A 21,719-nucleotide genomic window follows, 5' to 3' on the forward strand; every position below is an offset into this window, starting at 1 on the left:
GCCTCAAAATATAAAGGTCTCTGCCAGACACAATCTGAATGCTGGGAAGGTCCTTGAAGAGTCTAGATACACCAGGGGCACTGGATTACACTTTAATGTATCACATGAACATTAATTAAGCACTTAGTATATTGCAGTGTAGGTGGAAGAATATAACATTACTTAAACAGATCACACAACCCATGTTCTTATGGAGGACTTCTCACAGACAGACATAAATCAGTTGCTTTTAGAAACATTTAACTGTAATTTCCAAGAAGTGCACAGTGTCAAGATAGCACAAACCATGGTTGGCCTAAAATTGTTGTGAGGGCAGCAAACCATCCCAGCCTCGCTTCAAACTAGAGCTGGGCTCTGAGGCCTGCAGAGGAACGGTCATGGGCCCCTTTCCTGACAGCGGTTCTCTTTTATCAGGGATCACAGCATGTGAAGCAACTACTATTGTTTCTGTTTTATTCTAACAAGACAAAAAGACCTTCAGTTTTCTATAGTAACCTTGGGCGGGCAAGTGAATGGTACCCTAAATGAAGTGTAGGGGGGTTGGAGAAAGGCCTCTCAAGACAAAACAAACGTGGGCTGAGTACTGGGTAATTAGTGAGCTAATTTAGAAGCAGAGCCCTAGATCAAGCACCAGGTTCTGTGGTGTGAGACAACTTGATTGAGAGTTTGGAGAAGCCAGAAATCACTGGATATTATGTCCAGTCATGGTGGAGGTTAAGTCTAGAACTGGGTTCTAGGAAATGGTATTAGGCAGGATGAACACTGCAAGCAGAACTTGGAGGTAGGAATTCACATGCCATGCTGGCAGATGCCCAGACACTGAACAGAAGGTTCCCCGGGAGCATTAGGGGCAGTGGGCAACACCAGAGCCTGAGGGCCTTAAGAATCAGTGAGGGGCTGGACATGGTTGTAACAGGTAGTGGGAACTCATCACTGTGCTTTTCTTTCCCTTCCTCTGCCTCAATCCCAGGTTTGTGAACTGTGCCCGGGATGATGAAGAGCAGAACCTGGTGGCCTTTCAGTACCACAGGCAGATTTTCTACCGAACCTGCCGGGTCATCAGGCCGGGCTGTGAGCTGCTGGTCTGGTGCGGGGACGAGTATGGCCAGGAGCTGGGCAGCAAGTGGGGCGGCAAGTGGAAGAGAGAGCTCATGGCCGGAAGAGGTGGGCACCACTGTTCTTCAAAACAGAAAGAAAGAGAATTCTCCATAGACATATTCATGACCCAACTCCTAAGTAGAGTAAAATTCACTCCAAAGTCAGTAAAGTGTCAAATCACATGCTTGAGAAATTAATAATTCATTCATATGCCTTTGACTCTTAGGCAAAATTTTTATATTTTTTATTTTTAAAATGTTTCATGAACAAAATACACAGTTGCAAATAGTGCTGAAAGACTGAAGGGCAAAACAAAAATTTTCAAGCACTAACCAGCTCTCTCACCAAAGCAGTTTTTCTGTCACTTTTATAGCTGTTTCTTCTTAATTTTCCTCCAAAGATTTTGCCCTGGCTGGTGTGGCTCAGAGGACTGAGCACCGGCCTGTTAACCAAAGGGCTGCCAGTTTGATTCTGAGTTGGGGCACATGAGTGGGATTTTGGTCAGGTCCCCAGTACAGGGCATGTGAGATGCAAGCACACAGTGATGTTTCTCTGACCTCTCCCTCCCTCCCTTCCCCCTTCTCTGAAAATAAATAAATACATAAATCAAATATTTTAAAACAAATTTGTGTTTATTTTTACAGAGTGGAAAGGAGGGAGAAGGAAAAATCAATGTGCAAGGGAAACATTAACCGGTTGTCTATGGCACACCCCCAACTGGCCCACAACCCTGGCACGTGCCCTGACTGGAATTGAACTTGTAACCTTCCAGTTTTCAGACAACCCCCAAGCCACCAAGCCACACCATTCAGGCAGGCAGGGCACATTCGTTCATCATTTCAGTGAATTACATGTGAGATCCTACTCTGGTGAACAGTGTCCTGGGACCTGGAAATACAGATTAACATGAGGGTCAGAATCCCTGCTCTTGAGGAGCTGACGGGTGAAGGAGGGAAACCCAGACACACGTGCTTGCGTGTGCATAAGACTACAGAGCAGTTAGTGCTTTGGAGAGAACTCATCCAGGACCATCGCCTGGGGATCAGTGTGAGGGGAGGTGCAGTGTGGCAGGCGGTCCAGGTGAGGCGCTCTCCAGATACAACATTTACAGAAACTGCAGGCAGAGGATCCCAGGCAGAGGGAGCAGCTAGTGCAGGGAAGGAAAGAGGTGGGGCGTTGAGTCGGCTGAGGGTCACTCAGGTCTCGGCTCAGCACAGAGGATAAGAACGGAGAACAGACAGGTCTGGAAATGCAGTGCCGATGATCCGAGTTGAGACACTGGGGACTTTCCTGCGTGCAAGTGTGCAGTCAGCTGTTGAGTGGTGTGTTCTCTGTTCCGATTGTACTTTGTTAATTTTTAGAAAATAAACTCCAGTGGGGAATCCTCTCAGGGATCACTTCATCTCCAAGTGAGAGAGCATGGCGGGTTGGCCAGAGGAACAGGAGTCGGGCATGTAAGATGTATGGTTGGAGAAATATTTTGAAAGAGGAGTTCTCAGTTTATTTGAAATTGGCTAATGCTGAATGAAATGAAGCATGAATATCTGGTGTGAGGCTTGAGGAAGGACTTTTTTAAGGTTTTATTTATTTTTAGAGGGGAAGAGGGAGAAAGAGAAGGAAACATCACTGCCTGGTTGCCTCTCACACGCCCCCTGTTGGAGACCTGGCCCACAACCCAGACATGTGCCCTGACTGTGAATCTAACCTGTGAGTCCCTGCTTCCCAGGCAGGCACTCAATCCACTGAGCCACACGAGCAAGGGCAGAGAGGACACCTGTAGTTGGGAAAGGTCGCTGCAGTTCAGGGAGTGAAATTGCCTCTCATGCTATTCAAAACTCTCTATTCTGAGCAGTATTAGCAAAGACCTTCATGTGGGCTCTCTGGATTTCTGAAGAAGATGCACTGCATAAAAATAAACAGGAAAATAGATGGTGAGTGGACACTGTGGGAGACAGAGTTTGCATTGTCACCACAGTAAGAAGGACTCATGGGGCAGGTCTTACCAGGAGACAAGTTGTACAGCCCAGGCATTGTCCTCAACATCTGCCCTGACCAAACCTTTCTCTTTCAGCAGAACCAAAGCCAGAGGTGCACCCATGTCCCTCCTGCTTTCTGGCCTTCTCCAGTAAGAAATTCCTCAGCCGACATGTGAAACTCAGTCATCCCTCTCAGATTCTCCAGGGAACATCTGCAAGAAAACAGCTCCAAGCAGAGGAACCCTGTCCAGAGGATCAGAATCAGCAGCAGCAACATACTAGTACGCACAGCTGGAATGATAAAGCTGAAGGTCAAGAGGTCAAAGAAAGGTCCAAACCTTTGCTTAAAAGGATCAGTCAGAGGAGAATCTCAAGACCCTTTTTCCAACCTTCCAAAGAACAAATGAGCTCTAGTGAGCACGAGAGACTGATGGAAGAAGAGCCCCGGAGAGGCCAGAAAGAGAATCCAGAGGACACAGGCAAGTTCTCTGTGGAAGCAGGAATGTCACAAATTGTAACAGTCGAGCATGGAGGGTGTTGGCAAGGCATTAATGATGGATCACATCTCATCACACATCAGGGGACACACTCTGGGGAGAAGCCCTATGTTTGCAGGGAGTGCGGGCGAGGCTTTACACGCAAGTCAAATCTCATCAGACACCAGAGGACACACTCTGGGGAGAAGCCCTATGTTTGCAGGGAGTGTGGGCGAGGCTTTGCATGCAAGTCAGTTCTCATCACACACCAGAGGACACACTCTGGGGAGAAGCCCTATGTTTGCAGGGAGTGCGGGCGGGGCTTTACATGCAAGTCACATCTCATCCAACACCAGAGGACACACTCTGGGGAGAAGCCCTATGTTTGCAGGCAGTGTGGGCGAGGCTTTACATGCAAGTCACATCTCATCGCACACCAGAGGACACACTCAGGGGAGAAGCCCTATGTTTGCAGGGAGTGTGGGCAAGGCTTTACCTGGAGGTCAGGTCTCATCACACACCAGAGGACACACTCAGGGGAGAAGCCCTATGTTTGCAGGGAGTGTGGGCAAGGCTTTACCTGGAGGTCAGGTCTCATCACACACCAGAGGACACACTCAGGGGAGAAGCTCTATGTTTGCAGGGATTGTGGGAGAGGCTTTAGACAGAAGTCATGTCTCATCACACACCAGAGGACGCACTCAGGGGAGAAGCCCTATGTTTGCAGGGAGTGCAGGCGAGGCTTTGCACGCAAGTCACATCTCATTGCACACCAGAGGACACACTCAGGGGAGAAGCCCTATGTTTGCAGGGAGTGTGGGCGGCTCTTTACAAACAAGTCAAGTCTCATCGCACACCAGAGGACACACTCTGGGGAGAAGCCCTATGTTTGCAAGGAGTGTGGGCGAGGCTTTACACGCAAGTCACATCTCATCAGACACCAGAGGACACACTCAGGGGAGAAGCCCTATGTTTGCAGGGAGTGCGAGAAAAGGTTTACAGGCAAGTCAGATCTCATCAGACACCAGAGGACACACTCAGTGGAGAAGCCCTATGTTTGCAGGGAGTGTGGGCGAGGCTTTACATGCAAGTCACATCTCATCGCACACCAGAGGACACACTCTGGGGAGAAGCCCTATGTTTGCAGGGAGTGTGGGCGAGGCTTTACACAGAAGTCAGATCTCATTAGACACCAGAGGACACACTCTGGGGAGAAGCCCTATGTTTGCAGGGAGTGTGGGCGAGGCTTTACACGGAAGTCAGATCTCATAAGACACCAGAGGACACACTCAGGGGAGAAGCCTCAAGTCAAAAAGTTAGCAAGTCACCTCATCCAACACCAGAGGACACACTCAGGGGAGAAGCCCTATGTTTGCAGGGAGTGTGGGCAAGGCTTTACATGCAAGTCACATCTCATCCAACACCAGAGGACACACTCTGGGGAGAAGCCGTATGTTTGCAGGGAGTGTGGGCGAGGTTTTACACAGAAGTCAGGTCTCATTACACACCAGAGGACACACTCTGGGGAGAAGCCCTTTGTTTGCAGGGAGTGTGGGCGAGGCTTTACACGCAAGTCAGATCTCATCAGACACCAGAGGACACACTCAGGGGAGAAGCCATGTTTGCAGGGAGTGCGAGAAAAGGTTTACATGCAAGTCACATCTCATCCAACACCAGAGGACACACTCAGGGGAGAAGCCCTATGTTTGCAGGTGGACTGAGTGACTCGTTAGCATTAAGTCACATATCAGTAGCCATAAGAAGTCCACAGCCCCTCACAGTCCCCAAGATTGTAATTAGTACAGAAGTAACTAGTTAAACCTCCAGTTTCATGACAAGAGATGAGATGGACTAACAATTTCATAGTGATATGGGGATGTCAGTACCAGTCTCGTTTCGGGATTTTTGACATCCTATTCTGAAACATTTTATCTCCATACAAATACGAAAGAAACCCAGTACCTCATTTTACCCATCACTGAAAGCAGAGGGTTCCTGAAGAGCCACAAGGAACTCACACTCGGCCACATAAATTCAGCTCCTGCCAATGTAAATCTGGAGTCAGTCTCCTTTGGTTACTGCCCAGAGAGGGATTTGAGAGACGCATCAGGGAAGGGAATTCTCCGGACTCATGGGAAGGGGGCCTTTTCTCCTAATCAGCTCCCTACCCTCCTCCCTTGGCTTCTCTTGGCTCTATGGTTTCCTACAACCTCTGGAGCCTCAGAGGTGTAAACTGCAGGGAGAGATGGATGCTTGTGCATGGACGTGAGCCTGGCTCAGCCTGGGCACCTGGTCTTCCCCACTCTCCTTGCTGCTCCTTCAGGGTCATCACTTCCTGGTGCACAGCATACAGATTCCACATCAGTCCATACTGGATGTGAGTCTCGGCTCTGTCTTCTCCAGCTGTTTGACCTAAGGCAAGATTCGCAACTCTGCCTGCTTCCTAGTCTGTGCAGTGGAAATGGGAACTCCAGCCCTTGGGTTTGACTTTCAAAGTTGAGTCAGCACAGACAGAATCTGGCGAGAGGATCACTGAGATCACAGGTCTTGCTGAACAGCCTTCAGCGCCCATGTCCTCCTGGTCTTTAGTGCTGGACAAAGGAAAATAAGGACAGGGTAGGAGTCTGTAGCCAAGTTCAGAATTTGACCAGACACCACTGCTTTCCCCAGTAGACTCAGCTGCCCTGAGAAGGAGGCCTGATGTGGGGGATGTGCCTCCCTCCAGGTCACCTCGCCTCCCACTGACCCTGCACACACTCAGAGCCTCCTCCACACACAGCTGCTACTGAGCGAGCTGTGAAATAAGACCCTAGCCCACCGTTTGCTGAGAACTGACATTGGGAAAAACATCTGCCCGCACTGGTGTGTTAGGATAGCTGGTGAGCCAAGGCAGGGAGGACGAGGAAGACATGTGCTACCCACTGACTCAGCAGTCCTGCACCTTGGTCCAATTCTATTGCCAGATGTTCCAGCATCACAAGAAACACCATGCTAATGCGTTGAAATTCCAGGTATCATTTCCAGTATATGGGAAAGAAAGGCTTTCAGACTGTATTCATCCCAAGGGCTAGAAGATGGGAGAGGGTCTACAGCACTCAAGGAAAAGACCCATAAAACAAATTTGGTTAATAGCTTTCCTATGGCCACTCTGTTTTGTGCGAGGGTCCCTAGTGCTTACAGAAAGAACCCATTGGTAATTTTGGGTAACTGCCTCAACTTTGTCTCCTGTCACAGATCTATTTTTCAAGATGACCAAATGGGGTCTGAAGCAAGATAAAGATTCAGCATACCTACGTTTGAGTAGTCCCAGTCCCCGTGCAAGCTGATACCGCTTTTACCTGCTAATTGATGTGTAACTTCTCCCCCATCTCAGCAGCTACTGGTATACAAGTCCGCAGGACAAAGGCCCTGATGCCCTTGCCTCACTCTCATCTCAGCAAGACCTGTCCTCTTCCGTGAAAACATATCACTAATAAACCCTGCTTGCGTGCTAATACACTTGCTGATCTGTAATCCTTTACTGCGTTGGCAAGAAGGACCGGGTTTCTCCTGTGACAGGTGCACTCAATCTGCATGTGGCATTCATGGAGTCCACGAGGCAGGAGCTTCTGTGATGCACTTTCCTTGTACCTGGGTCCCACAGGGCTTCATACACCACTGACACCATCTCAAAATTATTATCGTATCTTTAAACTTTTGTTTGTGGAGTCTGATGGGATGATGAGCATGCACAATGTTGGTCGTTCCTGGCCACCCATTCACAGGTAATGTCCACAATGGCCCAAGAGCACAAAAATCCCATGGACCAAATGGGTGGGAGTCCAGCGAGACTCAAGGTGAGAACGGGTAAACACCTACGTCTGCATAAGCATAAAGGGGGGTGCAAACAGCTCCCACAGGCCACACTTTTCTTAGAACCAGAGCTGAGTTAAATACACAGAGATGTCAAACATTTAGTGAGGACCCCCTCAGACCCTCTCCTCCATGAGGCAGACCTAAGCATGACCCGCCCTGCTCCTGCTGGAGTGGGTTCACCAGTGGGGGACACCCACCCCCATGACCTTTCTGTCCTCCCAGTGGCAGGCTTTGTGAAGAGTTTCTACATAAACTATGTGGATTTCAATAATAAACATCCACTATTATTTTCTTTCATGCTTTTTCAAAGGGAGGTGTCTTTCTTGCATTGTTTCCCTTCCCTGTTCCTCCCCCCCCCCCACAGCCCAGAGAGAACACGATAAACTCAATATTCTGTGGCTTTCTGTATGGGCCATGGGAGAGGGGCAGAGTCCTGGTGTAGTGCTGGCAGAGGGGTTACCGCTGAAATACAGTGGGGAGGGGAACCCACAGCCTGCCAGGTGATGCTCACCACTCCTCTACCAGGACAGACCCTGGAGCTCTCCCAGAAGGCTTAGCGATTCAAGATGAGTAGACAGGTCTGTGCCCTCTCCCTCCCCTTCAGCAGCAAACCACATCCCTAGTATAGCTGCCAGCCTCCAAAGTGTCCCCCAAATGCACATGCTGTCACCCTGCCCTTGTACAGTCCCTCCTTCACACAACTGAGCAGATCTTTGTTGTGAAAATGGTGTGTGGCTCTCAAAGCTAAATTGGAAACTTTTGTTTCAGCCTTGCTTGCATAGCTCACACAATCTCAGACCACCTTGTGCAGGGAGCTGGGTGTTTACACACACACACCCCTTACCCACCTGCCAGTGACTGGCAGCCACCATCCTTGTTTTGAGGTGGAGGCTCCAAGGAGTGACTGCAGCCTGACATCTGCTGGATGCTGAGTCTCCTGCCTTTGCCCAGAAGCTGGTTGTTTAATGGAGAGGATGGTCCTAGGTGGGTGCCTCAGAGGGTCCTCATTTGCTCTCTGGGTGGCGCTGGGTGGACGGGCCAAACCTGCCTCTGATCCCCAGGGTGGAGCACCATGTATCTGTCTGCAGAGCGTGCCCGTGTACAACCGGAGGGTTCAAGGTGACGACCTCCAATGTGACAATTTAAGTTCTGTAGTGACAGCTGGACTCACACTGATGCCAACAGCCACTCTCCTGTCTGCAGCCTGACTATATCCAGCAGGGGCCAGTGCACATCCTGTGAATTGTGTTTGCTGGTGGCTCATGCATCACTTTATTGAGCCTCAGTGTTACCTGGGCCTGTGGCCCTAGCCAGGTGGTTCGTTAGAACCCTCTGGGCCTCATTGGGACATGCCGATCGACTCTGTCCGAGGCAAGGGCAGCCACCCCTGGGAAATGACTCGAATAGGGAAACCAGTGAAGCAGAGTCCATGACAAAATCTGGATGTGGTTGCTCTGGAATCAGGAGAGGGGCTCTGACTCCAACCACAGATTCCCATCACAGTGGCATCGGGGATGGGCACAGGCATCCTTCCGGTGACAGTCCAGCCACTGTGGCATGTGGGCCTCCCTGTGGTCGGTGCTTGTCCAGACAGCAGCCAGACCAGCCAAGTTCTCAGGACTCTGCTCAGGGTCTTGGCTGACCAGGAAGAACCATCGGTTCCAGGTTACTGAGCAGCGTGTGCTGCATGTTTTACCTGCATGGTCTCTAATCTATGAGGCAAAAACACCTTCAGCCACATGCCCAGAAATGTCAGCAAGATGGTGCAAGAGCACGACTGGCCTGTGGCTCCATCACACAGTCCAGGCCCAGAGATACGGCTGCCAAGCAGCCCGGCAGCAGCACCAGGCACACAGCTCCACCTGTCCTGCTCTGTCTTCCTGGGGCTGTGTTTTGTCCTCCTGGTAGCGAGGGGCTCCTGCACTTCCAGCATCACACTCGTCCAGTCCCAGAGACAGGGAGGGAGGGGGTGAGAGCCAGTTCCTTTGAACTGGGAGGCCGCTACTGCTGGGCTTGTTACAGTTGGGGAGCCCTCCCCCCTCTGGATGAAGCCATAGTTTGTGTCCTTTGATTCCAAGACAGAGATGCCAGGATGTAGGGAACTGTTCCACGTGGACTGGGGAACGTAGCCCAGCCCCTACTGGGAAACACCAGTGGGGAAGCAGGGTTGGCACACAGGACCCACGCCCATGGATAGGTTTTCCCTTAAAGAATCAGGCCTACATTGTACCTAGGCTGCTATGAGACTTGCTTTTGTTAAAACTCCCTCACCCTGGATTGAGGCAGCAAAGTTTACTGCGTATCTTTAACTTCCTAAAATCTGTGCTAAGCCTCCCAAGTATGGAGTGTAACTGGTTCAAACACTTTTCCCCTTGATCTCCAACATTATTCTCTTTGAAGTAATTAGCATCTACAGCCATACCAGCCTGAACGCGCCCGATCTCGTCTGAAGTAATTAGCAACGTTTTTTCCTTTGTTATCTAAAAGGTAACCACCTACAGCAAACCTGTGTATAATAAATGAGGAGCATCTTAGATGCAATGTGCCCAGAAAAGCAATAAAAGCCTGTCCAGACAGGGGTCGGGCCCTCTCTCACTCAGACAGCGGCCATGCCATCCCTTCTCCTCCACAGGACTGCTGTAGTCCGTGTGAATTTCTTTCTGGAAGCCACAACACACAGACCATGCGGGTGGGGTCCACAGCACCAGGACGTAGAGAATGGCAGGAGTTTGTGCCCTGATTCCCAGTGACAGACATGTGAAGGCAGGTCAGGACACTACTCTCTCGTCTAAATGGTCCCAAGCAGTAAAGCCAGCACTGTCCCCCAAGGTGATGGGCGGATGTTGGGATCTCACCTGAGGCTGTCGGCACTCCAGCCGGACTCTACTTAAGGCCGCACAGGCCTGGCTCAGGATGGAGAAATGTGCTCCCCTCGGAAACACAGCCAGAGGGGCTGGGACAGGGAGGTGGTGGGGGGACTGGCAGCAGAGGACACTCCAGGCCTGACTTCTGGCTCTGCTCCCAGCCCTGCAGGGCTGACTCAGACTCAGGGCCTGAGGGTCTGCAGTCTTGGCACAGCCTCTCACAGCCACTGCTGCCTCCTCCCCCTGCCAGCGGAGCAGCCGGGGTTAGGGCTGGGAGGTGTTCGGCCCCTGCCGGCAGGGTCGGTGCTCCTCGTCTGACTGGACTCCGGGTCTTGGGGTGGGATGGAGCTGACCGTCAGCCAGGAGCCTGTGGGGAGCCACCCAGCCCCTGACCCCCGGCTCCCATCCCTACCTCTGCCAACGTCCCTAGCTGTGGTTTGTCTGTGCCAAGCATCTCACTTGGGTGTCTTGGTATTTGGTTTCTTTTTTCTTTGTAAGTATCATTTGCATAACTCTAAATGCCCATGGTTATAGCATCAGACTGGAAAGAGTAAAAGTAAAATAACACAAATTTTAAAAAAATAACCATATTGTGCTACAAAGTGAGTTCCAACTGTCCATTGAATGAAATTATAGAAGGTATGTTACTTGTGCTCATTTCTAATAATCTAGAAATCAGGAACAGAGGGTAACTAGAAACTCCTTTTATTTGTATGTTATAAAATATATTTCTAAATAACCCCCCAAAACAAATCACAATTGGAGTTAGAAATAACTTAAACTGAGTGATGATAAAAATACTGTGTATCAAAGCCAGATCACTCAGGTTCCACAAAAGGTCAAGGTCAGTGGTTCTCAAGTACAAGTAATTTTGTCTCCAGGAGGACATTAGGTAAAGCAGGGACACATTTTAAAGTGTCATGAGGGCAGAGGTGAGGGAGGGGGTTACTGGCCAGCAGTGAATAGTGGTAATGGATGCTAATAAGCACCTGCAATGCAGAAAAATCACCCAGGAGAAAGAATGATTGGCCCAAAAGGCCCTCAGTACTATTACTAGGAAGACCCAAGTTAGGGGAGTTGGGGGATTCCCCTCCTCAGTTCTTGTCCTGCTCAAACGAATGGATTCAGACAAGGGACGACAAGCACAGTGAAAGTGAGGTAGCAGGTTTATCTGTGAAATGCACTTGACAGGAACCTGCACGCTTCCACCCAGCTAGTCTCACTGGCCCACCTGCTGGGGTTTCAGGGCTTTCCTGCTTACTGCAAGCCTCCAGGTTTCCCCTCCTCACCCTTCTCCAGACCTTGGGATTAACATGCAGTTTCAAAAGCCTCCTTCCCCAGATAGAGAAAACAGTACACAGAATTTCAAAGGCTCCCCTCCAGCTGCTGCTTTCTCTTCTGATCTCTGAAAATCTCACCTGACCCGGCTCAGGACTGCTGAATTCCTGGGTGGGACGCATCCCCATCCTGCTCTCCCTGCCTCGGTTTGTTGTCTATCCTGCTTCGCAGCGCTGAGAATGAGGAGCCCTGCTCTGCGTGGGACTCAATGACGAGTCCAGGAGAATGGAAACCGCATGTCACTTTGCTCCCTAGACCTGAAACAGTGCCTCTCTCTTTGCACAGACAGCATACAGACTGAGACCTAAAGTAAAGAATAACGACAAAAGCTCGCCATCTTGCCAAGATTGGAGAGTGTCCTAGGCTGAGAAGACACCCACATAAAGTCAGGAGACAAAAAGGTCTGGCATCCAAGGAGACGGAACCACACTGATACGCCACAGTGCACATCTGAGGGCCACTGCTTCTCTTCATTGCCAGGACATCACTCTTCAATAGCTGTTCTACAATGTGACTAGAATCGGTCACCTTAGTCTTTTAGTTCCCAGAATGCACCATCTAAAATTTCCCTTTTGAAAATGTGGACATTTGCCATATTGTAAGTTCTTTAGATTACCTACAAGGGGCACAATTTCACTTACGAGATACTTCCAAATTCTAGACCACCATGCATCTAGACACTAACTCATTGAAAATGGTAAAAATGCTGTTACTGGTTTATTTCATCACTAATGAACTTATAACTAACAAAAACAACTTTTCTGCCCTGGCTGGTGTAGCTCAGTGGATTGAGCACAGGCCTGTGAAGTAAAGGCTCTCACATTTGATTCCCAGTCAGGGCACATGCCTGGGTTGTGGGCCAGGTCCCCAGTGGGGGCCATGTGAGAGGCAACCACACACTAATGTTTCTCTCCCTCTCTTTCTCCTTCCCTTCCTCTCCCTCTAAAAATAAAGAAACAAAATATTTTTTAAAACTCCATATTTCCCTGGCTGGTGTAGCTCAGTGGATTGAGCACAGGCCTGTGAACCAGAGGACTGAAGTTCGATTCCCAGTCAGGGCATATTCCTGGGTTGCAGACCAGTTCCCTGCAGGCCAGTTCCCAGCAGGGGATGCACAAAAGGCAACCATACATTGATGTTTCTCTCCCTCTCTCCTTTCCATCTAAAGATAAATAAATAAATAAAATCTTTAAAAAAAGAATTGTTTTCAATAGTCACATTAATTTAAAAAGTCCATATTTTTAAAAGTGATGAAATGCACATCTAAAAACATTGAATTCCACATTCCTAGATGATCCAATGCACCCACAACTTTTCCTGCGGACGTGCACTGCGTTATTCCCAAATTGAACAGCAGATGGCAGCAGAGAAGCACATTGGTACTATGAAGCAAGTTTCAACAAACTTCAAAGGATTGAAATTACATAGTGTAACATTTCTTGTTCTCATTGCAGTTAATCTAGAATTCAGTAACAAAAGGTAACTGGAAAGTCCTTATATTTAGAAGTTATGAAACGCACTTCTAATTAACTTCTAATAAGTCACTACTGCCGTGGGAAAGTCATTTGAACTGAAATGCACTACATACCAAGAGCTACAGGGAAACGTGCCATCTTCAGTGCACACAGTAGGAAAGGACAGAAGCTGGCGCTCCAATGGCTCTGAACCCACACAAAGAACCCCGCGTAGTGAATCCAATCCAGAGAAAGTAGCAGGAAGGAAATGTGCAGGTACAGATGTCTGGGAGGGGATGCACTTAAAGTGGTAGCAGTTAGTGTGTCTTGGGGCAGGGTTTTCAACATACTTTTCTGTATAGTTTCAGTAAGCTGCAACAAACAAAGCCATTTTCATTTTAGAAAGAAAAGTACCAGAGAAAAACATGAAATGGTTTTAGGGAATTATAAATAATTCTACAGAGAATATGTGTAAGGATTGAGTTACAATAATCTAGACTCTTGTGGGGACATCAAGCCTTTTCTCTACTCATCCAGCCGGGTCTCTTGACAGTCACCAGGGAAAACATTCTAACCATTTAGACCAAAATGGCTCCTTTCCTCACTTGCACTTCTTCGTGTGCATTGCAGCAGTTCTGACAGAGGAAACTCCTAACCTTTTCGTCTAAAAGTGATGTGAGCCTGGGCCTGCCATTTACAAGCTACGTCTTTTGGACGTGGAAGAAGCCTCCCAGGGTCTTTGCTTTGTCAATGGTAACATTTTTCATTTTTATAGCTCACAACATTTAACTCTGAAGTACTAGACTTCAGACTCGGCTTTGCCTCCCGAGAGCCTGTGAGGCTGGCCCTGGCAATGCTCACTGAACTGGGACCAGAAGTCGTGCACTTCCAAAGCTGGTACAAGGTCTATGTAATGTGCTCACGAGAAGTGGTCCCACAGGAATGGCTCACTTACGTGGAGACCTCACACTCCTACGGCACAGAGCGCCCTTTGCAGCTCCTCCCAGACCGGCTGCGGCTGCTCCCTGCTCCCACTCACTTCAAACACCCCCCACCCCCGCATCCACCCACCGCTCACCTAATTTTCCATGGGCTGGCCTTACCCTGGACATTTCACCTCAACCTGACAGTTGGTTTGACACTAAGGGCAGGGTGAGTGTGGGCCTACAGATGGGGTCCCTAACCCTAAACCTGACCTTGACCCTAACCTTAACCCTAACCTACCATTTACACAACATTTTGGATGAAAACCTTCCTTTCGAGTGGCAGGTGGTGATTCCATTCTTTTGCACCATGATCTCTCCAGTTCCATGTTATTGTAAAGCGTCAACTGTTCATCCACCGTCACAATTTGTCTTGGAAACAGAAACAGAATTTCCTTATGTTTCTGAAGAAAATCCCACATGGAAATGCTGTCAAGAATGGTGGCTGGCTTTTTTTCCCACCTCACTGATGTGGAACCCAAACACTAAAACAATTACCATCACCGTCCTGGTGCAAACGATTTTCAACAACTGATTCGGGTCAACAACTGATTCCGGTCTTTGAGCGTGTGGCCTGCCTCCCACGTGGCCTCACGTGGTCTGTCCTCAGGGAACATCTGGACTCGATGGCTCCACCGCACCTGGTCTGTTCATCCCGGGGCACCTCCGTGTGAGAAACCTCCGCACAAAACGCTGCAAGCCGCTCCCGACACGTTCACTCTGTCACACCTTTTTGTACATGCCCAAAACCTTTTCTTCTGTTTACTGCCATTTTCACCCTTCTCGAAATACCAAAGCCTAATGTACCAAAAATATTACTATGTTCATCCACCTTAAATATGAAAATGGCCACGCAAACACTCAACAATGTTGATGAGTTTTTCTTAACTCACACTGATACATTTGTCATGACACAGTGTAACAAAATGGTTTCGAATGAAGTTAAAGACAAGTACGTGAACCAGAGCCACGTGATGTGGGTGGGGAGATGGGGATGAAGGCGGGGGTGCTGGGGGCCAAACTAACTTTTTGGCCAACTGGGTATAAAGCAGGCTTCACCCAGCATCACAGAGCTGAGATCATGTAGAGTGTGTGTTTTGCTTTCATAGCACTTAAGCTGGAATTCACTGAAAGTAGGTGACTGGAAAGTTCTGCTCTTTGGTACTTATGAGATAGACTCATGAATAACCTCCAAAATGAATCACTATTTGAGTTACAAAATAATTTGGGCTGAATGACTCTAAAAACACTACATAACAAAACTTCAGAAAGAAATCTTCACCCTTAAATTCACATGTTAGAAACAGAAGTGGAAATGCACAAGTTTTGCACCCGCACCAGGAACCTGAATCAGTAAATGAAGTCCAGGCACAGTGGAGGACACGAGCCCGCAGACATGTCTGGAGGGGCACGTACATAAAATGATAGCGCTTTTTATTTTTTTACTTCTAGGTGGAAAATTTGGAATAAATTTTACTTTTCTCATTGTTTAAGGAAGCTGCAACAGACAAAGCCAATTACAATTTTCAAGCACACTTGGAACTTTTAAAAAACCTCACTTTATTATGCTACAAAGCCACTTCCAACAAATGTCACACGTGACACGCTTATTCCTCTCTTCACCCTTAATCTGGAAAGCACTCATAAGGTACCTGGTCAGTCCTTACATTTAGACGTTTTCAAATACACCTGGAAATAGCACTGCCATCAAAACTCACCAATGTTCCCCTGAAATCAACCACTTTTCCTGCTGACCTGCATTAAGGTGTCATTTTCCCAAATCCCCACGAGATGGCAGCAGAGATGCACACTTGGAACACTTTTAACCTGACCATATTTAACCACAAAGCACGTTTCAATAAATTGTAACAGCTTGAAACTGTATAAAGTATGTTTCTTGTTCTCATTGCAGTTAATCTAGAAACTAGTAACAAAAGGTAACCACAACGTTCTTATATGCAGAAGTTATGAAATATGATTCTAAATAATCCCCCAAATAAATCACATTTAGAAAATACTTTGAACTGAATGATAATAAATGCTACATACCAAAGCCAACAGCAAACTGCACCGTCTTAAGTAGTGCATGCAGTAGGGAAAGAGAAAACCTGAAGATTCATGAGGCTGGCACCCATCTGAAGGGCCTGCTGTGGTAGAATCCAGAGAAGGCACATTGGAATAAAGGCCATGTTCACTTACCGATGCCTGGAGGGGCAGGTACTTAGGACTAGAACAGTTTTTGCTGCTTGGAGTAGGATTTCACACCAATTTTATTTTCCGGTGTTGTCCCACCCAGGCTGCTCAAGGTCGCTGGGGGCAGGGACCTGCCCTGAGCTGGGTGGAACTCAAGGATCTGCCCTGGTCCACCAGGACCCAGCTGTGGAACTTCCTAGAACCTTCTAGAAGGCAGTGCTAGGGTACCCCTGCTTGTGAGCACATCCAGGCTGCAGGGTCGATGTCCACAAGTTGTCCTCCGACTTTCCAACGGAGAGAAAAGGGACAGCTCACACCAGGTGGCATCCCAGCGCCCACTGAGGGGCCTTTGCCGGGGCACCTGGTACCTGCAGGACACTGGCCATGATGCAGTGTGTGTGTCGTGAATGAGGACGAGGCCACCCCTGTCCTGGGGCCTCCTTGAAGTCCACCCTGGAAACACGTGGGCCCCGGCCAGGAAGGTCGGGGTGAGCCCCCAGCTGGAGGGGAGGACGGGGAAGCTGCCCCCATCTGCCGCACCCACTCCCCAGGGCCAAGGAAGGTGGGTTCTCTGCCCTTGACCAGGAAGTTCACCAAATATCAGGAATCTGTTCGCGTTCCAGTCCCCCCAACTTGGGCTGAACTGGCAGCAGCTGCATCTACAACGTGTCTGCCTTCAGTCCTCTCTGACACCTTCTAGATGTTCAGTGTCGCTGTTACCGCTCAGGTTTCCGGAAGTGGTTTTCACCACGTTGCATTTAGTTACGTCCAGCCTGGCCATTCAGGCTACACAGGGGCTCCCCACTTCGGGAGCAGAGGGACGCGCGCCGGCCCGCGCGGACGGAGCTGACACGGAGCGCCGGGCACCAAACCCATATTAGAGGCAGCGACAAGAGTCCCCTGGGTGCGCCCCGGGGGCAGAACGCCACCCCCGGAGGGTCCCCAGTTTGGCTGGGAAGCGACTGAAAAGTAAGCTCTGTCGGAGGGGATGTGACTTTGCGGACAACTCTTCCCACTCGGACTTCTGATGAAAAGGCCCCGACGGTCGCCCGTCCACTGCGCGCCTGCCAGCAGGTGTCTTCTCTCCGGGCCCCGCTGGCCCCCCGGCCCCTCACCTGCTGTTTCTCGCCGCAGAGGGTCGGGGGCTGCGCGGGGGCCGCGCCAGGAACCACTGGTCTCGGCTTTGTCTCCACTCGGTTTCAGTGAACCCGCTTCTCTCGGGCGGTTCCCGCGGAGAACCGGGACAGCGGCGGGGCCACGTCCACGCGCTTCTCAGCCGGGCCTAACTCGCCGGCAGCGCCCACGCGGCACAGACACCGACGTGCGCGGACCTCAGTGTCTCGTGGGAAACGGCGCGTCTGGGAGGGTCTGGCAGGAAGACGGAGGGGCCCCCCGGCAGGTTCTCCCGCGGCCTCTGAGGACCCCGCTCCTCACCGTCGTCCTGGCCCCCGGGCACCTGCTTCCGCAGCCGCACCCACTGGGCGTCCACAGAGCGTGGGGAACAGGCTCCGGGCCCGGGTTCGGTGCTGCCGGAGCGGATTCCGGAACCTTCCTGTGCCTCCGGGCCGAAATTTCTCCCTACCCGGCAACCGCCAGCGCGCTCTTCCCGTCCCGGGACCCGCAGGGGCCGCGTCCTGCGCGCGCGCCGGCGCCCCGAAGGGCAGAGCTCCCGCACGCGGGAGACGGTGGGCACCGCCTTCATTCCGAGAACCGAGGCCTCAGGCTCCGGCAGCGGCTCCGAGTTCTCTGGTCGCCTCTTCCGAGAACCCAGGGCGCGTCCCCACAGGCCCGGGGCCGGGCCGGGGGGGCACTCGCGGGACCAGAGACGTGCGGGCCGCTGCCCCAGGGCGCCCAACCCGCTGTCACGGGGACAAGTTCCCCGCAAAGGGGCGGTGGCAGCGGCCCCTTCCTCGCAGCCCGCTCTGGCCCCAGGTCCGCGCCCTGAGACCACGGCGTCCCTACCGCGGAGCCCTCTCAGTGCCGGAGAGCGGACCGCACGTGGACTGCCCCCGCCGCCTCGCTTCACCACTTTCTACCGAACGTGCCGCTCAGCGCCCGGACTCCAGCAGCGACGCTCACATTTGCCCCCGAGCTCCACAGCCCACGATCTCACTGGCAGGCGCCCAGCTGTGGCCACTACGCCCGCCCTGGCGATGCGAAGCATGTGGTTTGGGGCTGGAGATCAGCTGCGGCTCCTCCAGGGTCTCCAGGTTTAGCTGCTCGTTGGTTCGGGTTCTGCTTTGTTGAATTGGCAAAGCGGAGGAAGGCACATGGCTTTGCCCACCGCGGGGCCTCTCCAGAGAGTTCCCCGGAGACAAGGCTCAGACAGCATTTCCAGGGCCGACCGCCCGGCCTGGACGGGTGCGCAGAAAGCCCGGCAGAACGAGCAGAGACAGCACCGCACGCACAGCTCCTCAGGCACCACCGGGACTCCCGTCACTGTTTGTGACTCAGGAGATTCCGCTGACCAACGCCCCGGGGAACCTGGAGAATAGCAGCCCCCAGAGCAGCTAGAGAATAGGAGCCGCTCACTACCACTCACAAGGCCGCAGGCTGCGGAGGGCACTTCGCCTGCGGACACAGCGCGCACTGCGGTCAGCACCACAGTGGAGGCTCAGACCAGACCCCGGGCTGGGAGGGCACAGTCCTGCCTTCCGGGGCCGCGCGGAACCCCGACAGCCACACCCTCCTCGCCCTCTGTCACGATCCCGGTGACACAAGCACCCTCCACTGATGGCAGGAGCCAGCATGGTGGTAACACAGGCGCCCACCAGCCTCGTCCTCACTCTGTGTCACTGACCCTGTCCCCCGGCAAAGCGGATCCGGACTCGGACTGGAAGGCTGGGAGGCGCTCGGTGAGGAGGGGCAGGGAGAGGTGAGGGGGACCCAGCCCCCAGGCTCCTGGTGGGGCTCAGCTCAGGGCCGTCCTCACTCGGGTCCTGTGTAATGCACCACGGGGACAAGTGCGGAGGTGGTGTCCTGAACTCCGAGCTCCAGGGGCTGAACTGCGACAGGGCACCTCTTCTTTCTCTGCAGGAGGAGGAAGCAGACGCAGGACCTGAGGGTGGGCTCGGCCGCGCGGCCTGGAGGAAAGGGGATGTTTTTCTTCCGTAAGCAGCTGCTGTCTCGGGGTCTGGAGTCACTGAGGGGAGCCAAGAGGAGGTGGACGGTGGGGACGGAGGACCCCGGGTCACCTGGGCACAGCTGGACGTGGAGACGGCCCCGAGGGGAGGGGTGAGCCCGAGTAAACAAACTCCCCCTCCCGGAAGACAAGGTTGCGCTGCGGAGTCTGAGACGCTGGCTGCCTGGGCTGGAGGCTGAAGGGCAGCGCCCTCCTGCGGCGTCCCGGTCTCGACGCCGGAACCTGTGCGTGCGTGGCTTTCATGGCAAGGACGGTGAGGGGGGTTCCCCCGGGTTGTGACAGGGGTCCTCACAAGAGGCACACACGTCGCTCCCTCAGAAACAGGTCTACACCCCCGTCCTCACCACAGCGTCGTCCACAGCAGCCCAGACGCAGACACAAGCCCGTGTCTGTGGCAGAGGCGTGGACACGGGGGTGTGCACTGCGCGTGTGGATGCGAGGGGCGCGGTTCGGCCAAGAGCCAGGAGGAGACCCGGCCCTTTGCAGCAGCACGGACGGCCCCGGAGGGCGTGTGCTAAGTGCGATGAGCCGGAGGAAGACGCGGCTGCTGGACCGCAATCTCACCCACGTGCGGGAGCTGAGAACACGGGCCCACAGGGGCAGAGAGGAGACGGGGGTCGGGGGTTGGGGCGGGGGAGGATGATCACAGGGACAGACGTGCAGTCACAGGTGAGTGAGTTCTGCGTGATGACTCATTAACAACCCTGGGAGCTCACTAAGGTCACTGGCAGGTCACTAAGGCGGTGGATCTTTGTTGCCATTACCACAGGAACACAGTGATGCCGGGAGGTGGTGGAGGTGCCCAGGCCTTGCGGCCGTCGTTCTGCTCCACGCCTGCCGGTCAGGTTGTCCCAGTGCGCACCGTGGACACACAGTGTTACATGTCAGCCTTGGCCCGGGCAAGCCTCGGGGGGACCGCAGGCCCTGTTGCTGAGGGTCTTTGGTGGGTGGGTGATGGCTGCTTGGCTCCTAGGTCACCAGCTCACCGGCAACTGGTTTCAGAGCCCTGGTCTCATGTAACCAGCTATCCAGCTGGCAAAGCAACACCACTGGGTGTTCTCAAAAAGAACTATACCCTCATGAGGTGTGGACCCCCCACGTTTGGTCCCTAGCAAGCCTGCAGCCCCCCCATACGGAGGGGCAGGTATTCCCGATTAGCCCACTAGTTGGCAACATTGAGGTGGTATCTGCGGTGGCCAGCACCCAGGTGTTGTTCTCAAGTTCCACACTAGATGGCAGTGGATGAGAGCGTTTCCTCCTGAGCTCTGCTCAGGTGCGTTTACCCGTTGCACCCTAAACTGCAGCAGAGAATAGTAACTTTTTATGATGCCATACACTCGGGTGTTATTCACCAGCTGCCCACTAGATGGCCGCAGATGAAAGGAGCTGGTCGCAGACGGGCACACAGTGCAGGGCTCCATTTACATGAACCGTCCAGGAGGGGCAGGTCCGTGCAGACACAGTGCATTAGTGGTTGCCAGGGACTCGGCAGAGAGGGAAGAGCAGTGACCGTTGAGTGGTAGGGGTTCTTTGTGGGGTGGAGAGAAGGTTCTGGAACTAAGTGGCTCAACCCACACTCCCCTGTACTCCTGACTCTCCACAAGGCCTTACCTAGGGTCCTCCTGCCTCCATCGACTGGGTCTCCACCCCGACTCCCAGCCGGGTCGTGGTACCACCGAGCTGTCGTTCCCTTGGTACCCTCCTCACCGCGCACGGCTGCCCGTGCGCCCACTGAGACGCCGTGGTCCTGGGACTCCCCGTCCTCCGACTCCCGCACCCGGCGCACACACACCCAGCAGCTTGGTGCGGTTTTGTGTTTTCGTTTTTTGCTAAGTTTTATTTTAATTCAAGGACTTTGCTTCATACAAAATGTCAATGTAGAAACAATAGCAGAATCCAAAGTTGGTTGGTAAATATCACTCAAGCAGCAAACTAGTCGATCACAGAACTTCTTTAAAAGTGAGCCCCAGTTGTGTTGTGTGGTTGGGACTTGTTTTTTTTTTCTTTTAACACTGTTCTTAAATATAAAGTTTTGCAACAAACTCTTGATTTATATCAAATATAATTAAAAATTAACAAATGATTACATTGTATCAAAAAGTACGAAGATATACATTGTCATGCACATACTTGCATATAGTATATATGTATAAATTTTACATGCACACGCAACTGGTTCGAACTACGGCCACTGCTCGAATGGTTCCGGTGCAGACAGGTGGTCGATGCATTCCAAGTTTGGCAACTCACTGTGGTTGTGGGGGAACGTGATGGCTGAAAAGACACGGTGCAGAGACAAAACCCCAAGCTGGGAAAACGAGACACACTGTGTTGGCCCCC

At 51.9% G+C, this 21,719-nt stretch overlaps 1 protein-coding gene across 6 annotated transcripts in view; it reads left to right on the forward strand.

Annotated features, from left to right (window-relative positions):
* Window positions 1-7,057, forward strand: part of LOC119036092 (histone-lysine N-methyltransferase PRDM9-like) — a 28,727-nt gene extending 21,670 nt beyond the window's left edge. For 5 of the 6 annotated variants that reach the window (XM_053667796.1, XM_053667797.1, XM_053667795.1 and 2 more), the window contains 3 exons: window positions 971-1,164; window positions 3,170-3,553; window positions 6,785-7,057. In XM_053667796.1, coding sequence (XP_053523771.1) covers window positions 971-1,164; window positions 3,170-3,553; window positions 6,785-6,876 — 670 coding nt within the window. In that variant the 3' untranslated portion in view covers window positions 6,877-7,057. The remainder of the gene's footprint in view (window positions 1-970; window positions 1,165-3,169; window positions 3,554-6,784) is intronic. The other variant, XM_053667799.1, reaches the window with a different exon arrangement.
* Window positions 7,058-21,719: the final 14,662 nt, after the last annotated feature.

Source organism: Artibeus jamaicensis, unplaced genomic scaffold (assembly GCF_021234435.1).
Source record: "Artibeus jamaicensis isolate MK-2021 breed Jamaican fruit bat unplaced genomic scaffold, CSHL_Jam_final contig_471, whole genome shotgun sequence".
NCBI classification, from domain to species: domain Eukaryota; kingdom Metazoa; phylum Chordata; class Mammalia; order Chiroptera; family Phyllostomidae; genus Artibeus; species Artibeus jamaicensis.